Consider the following 12,275-nt stretch of genomic DNA (forward strand, 5'->3'; position numbering starts at 1 on the left):
CTGTATTTTTCATGTCTAATTTCTAGTTCTTTGTTTGGCCTCCTGGCTTAAATTTTTTAACACACCATTTTCAGGAGTATGAAATCTAACTTAAATATGGGTTTAAGTTGTTGGTCACCATGACAATAAATATCTATCTCTTTTATCTCAAAAATAAATTTCAGTTGCTACAGGAATTTGACAAATCTTAGCCAGATTCACCCAGTGATGATAGTTCAAAACTTCTCCTTCCCTGCTTCATGAGAATAAGGAATATAAAACACTATCAGAATGAGTCTCCACAATTAGCTTTTCAAAAAACCAACTCACAAGGGCAGGTAAACCTTTTTCAGATCCCAGTTTTAAAAATAATACAACTTAGAGCCCTCCCAGTTTTTTCTGTTCCTTCCTGATGCTAGAAAGAGAGAGATGCAAAACTATAGATGCTTTAGAACAGTGGTTCTCAACCTGGAAGTCGGGACCCCTTTGGGGGTCAAACAACCCTTTCACAGGGGTCTACTAAGGCTCTCTGCATCAGTGTTCTCCATCTGTAAAATGGATAAATGTTAGGGTTGGGGGTCACCACAACATGAGGAACTGTATTAAAGGGTTGTGGCATCAGGAAGGTTGAGGACCACTGCTTTAGAACCCAGAGCAATGATCTAGAACCCAGACCATCCACCCCCTGAAACAGTCTCCCATGAGTAAAATCAGTTTTAGGTCTTGCCTAATAATCCTAATTCGGTTGAACTGTGCTAGAAAGTATGCATATTTAACTTTCTTGCATTCTATTCTGGTTTGAGTAACCTTCATCTAAAAATGGCATCTACATCCCATTTTGAAACACCCCATTTGAAACAACAGCAGACAGGTTGGAGAAATAGTCTCTTAAAAAGTATTTCTTGCCCAGATCAGTAGTCAATTTAGAACCTGAGTTTAGGGAAGTAGGCTGGTTCTGGGCTTGTAAACTGCTGTTCTCCATGAGATTACTTTACAGCATCCAAATGAATCCTAATGGATTTGGTGACAGTTATAAAATAAACCAAGTCTGTATGTTTTAATTTAGTGGCAAGAACTGAGAGTCACTTTGTACATTCCTGAGCAAGACTGTCTGTAGATGAGATTTCTATAACTTCAGGGGAGATATCCACAGAGCTTTGCCAATCTCTCTTAAATAATCTCATTATATATATGTGCTTATTGTCATTTTTTGTAGCTGTTGTTGCATGTGTAGTGGAGGAGGAAAAACAGCAGCTACTGAGTGGTTGCTATAAACTTTGTGTAAAACAATCACAACTCAGGGAAGCTACAGAAGCAGATGACACTAGTAAGTATTCTACAGGCAAAGACAACAAGAAATCAAGCAAATCTGAGGGGACATCTGGACAAAAGGCAGTGGGAGCAGGCCAAGCCTTGATAAATAGAGAGGGGAACGAAATGATCTGACAATTAGAACATATATATAAATTCATAGCCATCTGCAATGCATTACTCATAATGTGGTTTACTAACCATGAAATAAGTATGTATTGTTAACTGAAGGCTTTATTCCACAAAGTGACAGCAGAAAACAATCACATTTAGCATGTATTTAGATTTGACCAACCAGGAATTGTTAGCAAATGAACAAATCTGGGGGATTTCCATGCTAATGTAAGGCATGACAGTTAAAGATTTTGACTTTTGCTGCAAATTACAATTTGGAATGCTGTTTTTCAGGGAAGTGCAAAAACCACAGTTGGAAGTTTGAATACAGTGATAATGCCTTGCCACAAAAACCAAAATCTTACATTAAATTGAGTCACATGTGACACTGCTCAATGAATAAGTTGCACTTGTTTTGGTGTTGTCATGAGGGTCAGCTATGACTTAAAAGCTTATTTATAGAGTGCTATAATTGTACAAGATATTATGGCACATGCTCCCTCTCAGCATAGCTTGCCAAGCATTAAAAAACCCTTAAACACAAAAGGGTTTTATTTAAAAAAAACAGCTATACTAAATGGTAACATACACACCTTTCCAGGAGGCACTTTTTACCAAAAAAAACCCCACTCCAACATACATTTGATGAGAGACTCGTGAGTTTTTAAAAAACAAAAATTAAACTGGATCAGGTTTGTAGTTGTTTGTCATCCTATTTTTGCTTATCAGTACAATGAAGACACTTTTAATTTCCAGTTGTATGCTGACAACTAAAATACATATAAAACAAAGCCACAAGTTGTTGCATTTATTTGAGTAAATATCAAGTAAATAAAATCATTGATAAAACATTACAAAAGTAAATACATTTTTAAAAGCTTGCCAGTGTACATAAAGTTCACAAACATGTATTTTGTCTTTTTAAAAATAAAATTATGTTCAGAGCACCCTTGATATAAAATGCTAGACTAGCATCTACCAGCAGATGGTAGCTTGTGAAATGTTTTCCTGAAGAGTAACGGGATCCTGCTTTCATGACTAAGAAGTCTCCACCCCCAGGGTTGATGTCAACACTAGGAAAGTGATCTAACATTGAAGAAGAGTAGTTTAAGAAGAGTGATAAGGAACTGCAGTGGGCCAAACACAGAATCAGCTTGCCTGCAATTGTATTTCCTTTTACAAGAAGCTCCTCTGAAACAGCACCGACCATCCACTATCGCATCAAACCCGTAGGCAGTCGATTAATACAATCCTAACAGACCATGAGGTGAAGAGGAGATGATCTGGCTAAGCATCAAAGTCAATAAAGTAAGTTCAAACCCTCAAAATTAAGCCCTTAAAATCCCCAGCTTGCTCATGTGTTACTTTGTGAATGAAAATATTCACCCCAATGCTTTAAATGCATTTAGAAACAGTGGCACCATTCACTGTAACAAATTGCATCCCTCCCCCTCCCCCAACACCACATCTGTTACAACTTCCATTTAAATGGTTGACTAGACCACATTTCTCTTCCACCCAAGTGAAGTAGTGGTAAATCACTCAATAATTTATGTACACAAGCACAAGAATCTTGATATCCATGAGTTGGATGTACAACTTAAGTGATCCAAGTAGTAAAAAAAAGAGAGACAACAATGAAAAACATCCTTCCCAAGTAGTTCTACACACAATCCATTAGGTAAGATTACTGCCTGGGACAGTTAAATCTGCCTGGGACAGTCTCTAATTTGGCAGTTTCCCCCCATTATATTGATCATCCTCAAGTAGTAAAAACAGCATCCATGATGTTGATAATCCATGATAAAAAAAATTGACACTTAAAAAAATCTTTAAAAACACAAAGTCAGAAAAGAAATAAAAAATAGAACTAAATTGCTTATAACAATTAAGCTAGAATGTGTTCTATTCAAAAGTTCCAGTTACATGGTCACGTCTCTCAGGATGGCTCCCACTCCAGTTATATACTTTTCTTTTGAGGAGGGCTCAGTTTCCTCATTCCTTTTATCCGAGTTAGCAGTTCTTTGATAAAATCCTACAACACACAAAGTGCAGAACAAAACATCAACAAAAGCAATAATGTGGGCAAGCACCCCCACACATACCCCAGTACACACATACCCCAGTACACACAATTTAACAGTCAGCCTTGAAGCCAGTCTCTTCATTCTGGAGGCACTGTTTATTTCAGAGGTGGTCCTCCACAATGAGTAATGTTCTTCTCACACTAGGCACTCTGGGCCTCCTTGAAAGACACTCCCACAATGGAGGCTTAGATATTTTATAGGCAGGACCCAGAATGTCCGTAGTTTCTTCCCATTACTTGAGGGCTTATTCACTGAATTCCCAACATTTCAATGCAATTCAATGCAATTCAATTTAATGCAATTTGGCCCCAATTACTTATCTTCTAAGCATATATCAACTGATTAACCAAACAGAAATCCTCTAGGACAGAAAACCTCTAGAACAATTGGCCATGCTGGCAGGGGCTGATGGGAATTGTAGTCCATAACATCTGGAGTGCCAAAGGTTCGCCACCACGGCTCTAGGAGATACATCAAGTCAGAAAGTATCGCCTCAATACATTAGGGAGCCAAATGTGTTGTTTACTCTCCAAGAGCTCACTGGCTTGCAAAAATACGCCTCTTCTCTAAGTTGGCAACACATGTTAGGAAACTATTTTTAGCTGTTGGCACACAACCAGTCAAGATTTCTTTCAAGATTGTGTGAGTATATCAGAAACTTTGTTTAATTCCTTAAAGGCATAGGCAAAGCAGCTTTTTTTTTTAAGGTGGTGCTTTTGGAATCCATATGATTAGACCCAACACAGCTAGAAGACTGTTGTACAACAACCTGACTCATTTAATATTTTTAATTGGGAGCAAACAGTAAGGCCTTTTCCGCACAGCAAATCTAAAGCAGGTTGTAGACAGGATAAATGAACCCGCCTTCATCCCAGGCCATTCGCATGGCTGGCTGTCCCGTGGACAACAAACGCATTGGCTAGGGAGAGTGCCTTTGCACGGAAGCATAGTTTTTTTAAAAAAAAAAATTACCTCCCACCGATGCGTAGCTTCACAGGCAGGCTCAAATGAACCCCCATAGCCATAACATGCCCCTTTGTGCCTGATGGCTCCACATGTGAGTCAGGATAGAAAACAAAACAGAAAGCACAGCCAACTAAAGCGCCTCCTGCCCAGCCATTTGCTCGGCCACAGCTGCAAGGCACGTTAAAACAAAAAAAAGTTGCACATAGTGCGATTCTTGAAAAACCCAGATTGGGGGGCAAAAAACAGAGCGGACTCACGTTAACCGCAGGATCCATGCGAAGTTCCATTTTATATTGTCCTTAACCCATGTTTACTGGCCCATGCGAAAGGTCCTTAGTGTTTCAGTTTTTCTGCTAGAACTGTATTACCTAGAAACAGTCCTCAATATGCAGGTCTACACTGAAACCTCCGGCTTCTTGTATCTTTCAAATTGCCAGCCCAATATCCCACTTCTTCTGTTCCCACAGTAGCTTCTGAGACTTCTGAAAAGTTGATGCTGATAGTGGCACGACCCTTGTGGAGAAAATGCCATGGGCCACATGGGAATTGCAGTGAGGAGGGAGAAACTGAGCAACACCATCACTACTCGATCAGTGGAGTTTCCACTGATGCAAGTTGATGCTGGCACAGTAGAGAAGTGGGGATTCTCCTCCTTCACTGCAGCCTTCATCGCCCTGTGGCATTTTAAGCACATGTTACACAGTTCCTGGCATTGACTATTTGGAGGTCTCAAGGACTGATGTGGATATAGGAGGCAATCCAACATCAGTCATTATGAGGGGTCAACAACAGTGAGGGGCAAGTTTGAAAGGACCCCCGAATATAAAGTTAGACAGCTATCAACTTAAATAGCCTCTAGAAGGACAACTGTTAAATAACCAAAAAGCTTCTCTCTCTACCTTTTTTAATTCAATGCTGTTTCCAGGAGTCTGATTACTGGATTCAGTGGACTGCTTTTACCCAGTTGCAGCAGTTATATAAAGAAGGTTTTGAGTCAGAACAATGATTCAGATTCTCCCAGAAAATTTGATGTCCTGCTAATCTGCATTTCCATCCATGTTACTGAATTAAAATACATTCAGTTATACATGAACAATCCTTTATTCTTTCCCATCTTAAAAACTTTTTTTAAAGGAGCACACATTGAACAATGCACAAAACTTTTTATATCAGTAGAATATGCATATAACTAAATACAGCAGGACTTCCTTTTTCCAACAAGCATATTACATTTCAGCATATGGCAAATTACTGGTTGCTAAAATACATATATGACATTTAACCATCTAAATATTTGTATTCTTTTAGTGCGTTTTGGACAGTAAACTTTGTTTTGCATACGTATACATGCACATAGCCCCATTCCCCATCACAGTGTGACATCATCAAGCTTCTATATTTAAAACAGGAAAAGGTATTTTACCTCTGTAGGTTTGTAGCAATCTACAAGCGCTTCCTAGAAGTCAAACAAAAAAAGGATCAGTTGGAGGGGCGGGGGGAAGAGGAGGAGGAGGAGGAGGAAAGACAGTCATTTTATGTAGCAAGTGGGCATCCAGTGTTGCTTTCACATCTGCTAATAAATAAGCATCTGTGGAAATTTTTGTTATGATTTTGCAACATGTGACTTTCAAAGACACAGGTACAGTAGGCCAGACAGCAGAATCAGAAATAAGTTATCCAAATTTATTCATGCTTTCCCAAATTTGAATATACTCAAAGTCAAACATACTTGCAATTTGAGTGCTCTCTCGTCTTCATCAGCAGCATCAAGAAGATCATCAATGTCAATCTCTACATCTGGCATCTCTTCTTCCTGGGAAAGAACCAAGTTGAAATATTAGTTCACTGCACTTTAAGCAGGCTCAAAAGCAGAATAATGGGTCAATTTTTTTCTTTTATTCACTCACATCCTCTCTCTGGCTTAGACCCCAGTTCAGATTTAGTCAGCTGATCTTTCTGTGTAGTTGAGCAACCAAAATGTGCCCTTCCCTTCCAGTTCAAACTTCAAGTATTATACAAGGACACATATGCCCCTCCTCCTCCATAGAGCCTTTATTTTCTTTTCCTTCTCCATTTGAATCAACAGTGTAGTAACTCGGTCAATACGGGTCTGTAAAAACAGAAATTTCATTTTGCCATGTTACAGATGGAAGCCTCTTTTCTCTTAAATCCTTCAAAGAAACCAAGGCCAATACTTTCTGGCTGCCATGGCCAAGAGAAAGTAGAGGTGATAAGGATAACAAATACAAGGGAATATCAGAATTCTGGAGAACCTCTTACTTTTTCTACAGCATTTTGATGAAATAACATTCAGATTCATATCAACAACTGCATTACAGCAAAAAAAAATATCAGCAAATCTAATTTTATCCATTTCATCAGTCTTTATAAATCTCTGATAAATCAAGTACTAGCCACATTGTTTCAGACCTTGCAAGGAAGAGTTGAAGTCTAGTGAGAGATCATAACAGCTAATTTTGTTGTCAATAACACATGAAGTGCAGTAAGTTTTAAACCTTTGAAAGACAAATTAAGAGACTAACAGTATTTATTGAACATTAACATTCATTTCTTGTATAGAGGCTTTGTGGAGGAGAAGGGGCACATGTATCCTTATACATTACTTGAAGTTTGAGCTGGAAGGGAGGGGCACATTTTGGTTATAGATGAACTCCTCAGGGTAATAACAGTTGTGTGTTGCTGTATATTCTGTGAGGCATCATATACCATTTTGACACTGGAGGAGACAAATGGAAAGGCAATACTGACAGGGCAGCATTTATATATGGAGGTCAGTAGGGTATCAGTGAAGGATCTAGGCACTGGCTTAGAAATTAACTTCTGTAGTCTGTAGAGCAACACAGACTGAACTCATTCACTATTCTTTTGCCAGTCATCTTTGACAAGTGACCCAAGTCACCCAACCTGAGGGCACTTTTGGAATTTTGAAAAATGTTAAGTCGTCACCACCACAAAATGGCTGTCTGAGGTAGAGTTAGTTTTAAAAAATCAGGAGATTTCAAGCCAAGTATTATGCTATGATGAAGGCAGCTGCTTCTATTCAAGACCCCCAAAGCTCAAGGTCCAAACAGACACTATATTGGGGATTTGCTGCTTTAGAAGTATGACTAATATGTTGTTTTCTCCTTTTCATTCACTAGATCATAGCTATAGTGCCTCTTGGGAAATCTACAGAATCCCCTGTATTTATAAGAAGATCACAAATTAACCACCCTCCAAAATGGAAGGGTCTAGTTAGTACACTTACAATAGTAGAAAGTCCACAAACTAGGCAACTGTAAAGCACACACTAAATGAGCTCACATTCACTTTAAGGGAACTTGCATACTAGCTGTTATTTGAGCATAATCTTGTCAATCCCTTGCTAAGGAACACACCAATCTCCCTGTTCACTACGCCATTAAATTCCCTCTTGTAAATTGAAGAACTGTAGCAGAAGTACAGTAGCATTCCAATGTCCATAGCTGAATATTAATTCTGGAACAGTAACTGCATGCTTCTTGCAGCAAACCCAACATTCTCAGTACCTAAAAAAATAATTTATTCTGTGTACCTTTCAATATAAGATGACTTTAAGAGATACATAACCTGGCCATATTGGATTTTTAAAAGTTTCAGTCCAGGATGAGGTAGCTTTTACAAGATGAAGCTTTGAGGAGCAGTTAGTGAGTGCTCCAAATTGATCAAAGCCATCATACATAAATTGAACAACAAACAAGATTTAATCCCAGAGTTCACCAAGTGCCCAAACAGGGTTCTAGTACACCCAGGCAGCAGCTTCATTTGGATGACACATTAGGTGCTTGTGGCCCAAGGTAACCAATTTGAGTCACAATTAAAGTCTACAAATACATCCCAGTTGATTAAGTCCTTTTCCAAGTCTTTCAGGTCAACTTCTATTGGCCCACACTGATATTTCAAGTTGGTTATATATAAATGTTCCCGAGAAGTCACTATGGCTATACTGACATATGCCATTTAACTGCTTTCAACACTTTGAGTAGTGCAGCTTTTCACAAGAATGCATTATTGGACAGAGTGAATTAGCTGTCAAAGAGTAAGTAATTCACACTAAGCTGTCCATATACGTGAGTATGTGGGCACAACACTTCTGGATTTAAATGGTAATAATATTTTATTTCCCAAGTAAATTTCTTCAATTTGAAGCAATACAGAATGTTTAGGAGAAAAAATATTGAAAGAAAGCAGCCCTTGGAATAAAATTTCATTGCCAAAGAAATGTGAATGTTTTGGCTTAACATTGGCCAGAATGTTCCTTTGCATTACAAATACTTCAGTTTGATAAAATATAGAAGGTTCACATATAGCCAGTTACCTTCAAAGATGACAAGGCTTGCTTGAAGGTGCTCTAAGCCTTGAGCAATGGACTTATGTTTGGTGTTTTGATAACCTATGATCAGTTTATATAGGTAAATCCATAGGTAGGATGGGGAGAGACTGTGTTTTCCTTCTCTTTCATAGCTGAAAGTTGTTCCTTCTCTTTGGTTGAAGAGAAGAAGCTGCTCCTGTGTGTGTGTGGTGAGAGTTTTGCCTGTAAGGGTTTCAGTCACTGAAGCAGGAAGGAAAAATATCTGTATCATGCTCCCTTTGAGGAAAGGAATGACACTCCTTAACCTTCCCCTGTCAGGCTACTAATAGCCATAAAGCTGATGAAGAGAAGAAGCTGTGGTAAAGGTTGCCCAGAACTGCCCTGGTTCCTTTTTCACAACTAACTTAGGGATTATGTTTGCACTCCTTAGCTGCGGCTTTTCATGTTCTTTTCTTCTTGCATTGCCCTTAGCTTTTTTTTAGTATACAAACACACCTGTGCCTTAAAGTAATGCAGTCATGACAAAAGGCAGCAAGGCCAGAAGTATTTATTGTTTTCCTTGTTGACATTCCCTATGCATTGCACACAAATGAGTTTATTGCATTATGATGATGTAAAGGTTTTCTTGTCTCACCTGACACTGGCTTAAACATGTTACATGTTGGGGAATTGTAACTCATGAGTTGCAGCTTCCCTTTGCGCTTCCCCCCTGAAGTTTTCTCAACAACCTCAAAGGCCCACAGAATTTGCAACAGATACAATTTGAAAGGTGAAAAGTTCCTCAAATGAGGCTGTATTTATTGTATTAGATTTAGATTTAAATTCTCCTTGGCGGATTCCGCATGGGCCAAAACAGCAGTGTGAAAACGGTGTGAAAATGGTGTAAACCCTTTTACACCGTTTTAAACCATTTTACATGGTTTTCACACCGCTGTTTTTGGCCCATGCAGAATCCACCCTTGTCTGAAGGTCACAGCTGCAATGTGAAAGGATGTTGGTTATCTCATCTACATAGACTGCCTACTTCAGATGTAAGGAGGCTACAGAATGATGCACATGAGCTAGACTGGAAAGCCAACCAGCAAAAAAGAAGAGGCAACTCTACTAATGGTGGGGGGAGGGGGAGAAGGCATCCTGACCTCTGTCCTGAAGCTCTGCCATATTATTATGATTTGTTACTTTAATTTTCCTGAGCAAGAAAATCTCTGGAGCATCAAGAGGACTGGAGGCACGAAGTTTCAAGGGGAGTTTAGTCCCTCAGAGGCCAAATTCCCGCTGAAAATTTAATCTAGATACAACCAAGTTTCAAAAGAATTGGCACCTTTTCATCCAGGTTCCAACATCCTCTCTGCAGCATGTTTCTAGTGAAGACATCTAGGCCTGTCCCTTGGAGGGGTGCCTGATGTCAGGGGTGCAATGATACCACCCAGGTTTGGTGAAGTTTGGTTCATGGGGGCCAAAGTTATTGACCCTCAAATGTGTAGCCCCCATCTCCTAATAGCTCCCATTGGAAACAATGGGAATGGGGCATCCTCTTTGAGAGTCAATAGCTTTGGACCCCCTGGACCAAACTTCACAAAACCTGGGTGGTATCATTAGGAGGCACTCCTGATGATATCACCCAGGTTTGGTGTAGTTTGGTTCATGGGGGCCAAAGTTATGGACCCTCAAATGTGTAGCCCCATCTCCTATTAGCTCCCATTGAGTGTTTTTTCAAAAAGGTGCATATACAAGCAGGTCCAGAAAAATCCCGTGATAAGGGGCGGGGGGGGGGGGAGTGCCAGAAACAGGACTGATCTGTGTTCCGTGGTTTGGTCGTGAGGAGATCTTGAGGGAATCTTGATATTTTGGGTGACTATCCCAGGATTAATCGCCAGTAGGAATTTGCCCAGAGCTGGGTTACATTACTTTCACAGTACTGCCTCTTTCATGCACAAAACAAATTCAAGGACAGCAAGCAGTGCTATTAGTACCCTCATCAGTCAGCAGTATGCAACAACAGCAATAAGTCTAGTCGAGAAGCTTTAATTGGCTTGGGGGCCCACCCGTTGAGAAGAGAAGTGCTGGACTGAAACAGAAAAAGAGTCTGCTGGGGACACCTACCCCAAAGCTAGCAGGCTTCTTTTTATTCACTAACCTTCTGCAGTGTCTTTTACATCTTAGTGCTTGTATTAGACAGGACAGGGAGGACACCCCCAATTAATAACTCCTTTTAAACCTACTTGGAAACAAAACCCATTTTAATACAATGCAAGTTGTTTTGCTGCATGCTGTTCTGTCAGTGTTTTGGCTCAGTGCAACTTTACCATGTGGTGAACTAGACAGAACAGATGGCCAATAAGCTCTACTAAACTGCCAAGGCCAACGACTCAGCCAGTTCTGAATTTTACACTCAGAAATCCCAGAAGAAAGCAGTCCCCTACTAATCTCAATCAGTACTATTAAGGCAGTAGCCATGGATCTTGTCTGAAGGTTGCCATGTTAAAGTTCAGCAGTGTCCTCTGTTCCAAGTTTCCACATTTGTAATATAAGAAATTAAAAAGAGGTTTCCCCATCCATTTCACATTCAAACACCACGGACACAACCAACATTCACCTTGCCCATAAGACAGGTAAACATTTTTAATTTCATCTTGTCACAAGATTAACCATCAGAGTAGAAGCAACAAGATATGTTCGAAGTTCAAGTTACAGGAAGACTTCTTCATGTGTAGACAAGTCTTGTCTTTTCTCAGACTTACAAACTTGTTTTTAATCCTATATCAGAAACACAAAAGACAACAAAAGTGCAAATTTTAAATGTAACATGAGCTAATTAAAAAAAGTTCTCCAGAATTTTCTGTGAGCCATCATCACTAGCAGAAGTGAGCACACCCATTTATAGCAATTACTCTAGATCACCAGTCTTCAACTAGTGGGCCACGCATACTAGCGGCACTGCTCTGTCATTGTTTATTTAAGGGAATGCTGGACGTGTGACAAAACTTTAGAGAGGGCCCAAACTGAGACTAAAAGTGGATTCCCTTGTCTGAGGAAGTTGCTCTAGAGCACCTGCTTTCTGGCTGCTTTCTGTCTGGAAGATGCCCAGCAGATGTATGATGCAATAACCAGGAAATATGCAGTTCAGTTCCTTTCTAGACCACCTAAGACTACAACTGCATGTGACCACCCGATTATGCCACATATGGATTAATGTTGAAATCAGCTCTTATTAATCACTACTTAAACAAGGACACCTCTGATTTACCAAAAATATTACTGTTTCTTCTGATCTTCTCAAGGGCATTGGAAATGTACAAATTATAACAATACTGACAGAGATGTTTCAGTCTGAAGCATGCAATAATATATATTAGGAAGGCACTTTTATAAAGGGAATAAGACTATAGTCTATTGTATGTATTATTTGTCATACATGTATTATCCTGCTCTTACTATATTAGTTTTCTATTTTTATAAAACCATCT

The 12,275-nt window shown here is 39.4% G+C and overlaps 1 protein-coding gene across 1 annotated transcript in view; it reads right to left on the minus strand.

Moving 5' to 3' along the window:
• Positions 1-568: 568 nt before the first annotated feature.
• The window catches only part of PPP1R14C (protein phosphatase 1 regulatory inhibitor subunit 14C), a 37,405-nt gene continuing 25,698 nt past the window's right edge, over positions 569-12,275 (minus strand). Inside the window, exons 2-4 of the mRNA XM_048488859.1 lie at positions 6,187-6,270; positions 5,881-5,913; positions 569-3,439 (exon numbers count right to left, since the gene is read on the minus strand). Of these exons, the coding sequence (XP_048344816.1) occupies positions 3,365-3,439; positions 5,881-5,913; positions 6,187-6,270 (192 nt within the window). The 3' untranslated portion in view covers positions 569-3,364. The remainder of the gene's footprint in view (positions 3,440-5,880; positions 5,914-6,186; positions 6,271-12,275) is intronic.

The sequence above is a fragment of the Sphaerodactylus townsendi genome, linkage group LG01 (assembly GCF_021028975.2).
Source record: "Sphaerodactylus townsendi isolate TG3544 linkage group LG01, MPM_Stown_v2.3, whole genome shotgun sequence".
NCBI lineage: Eukaryota > Metazoa > Chordata > Lepidosauria > Squamata > Sphaerodactylidae > Sphaerodactylus > Sphaerodactylus townsendi.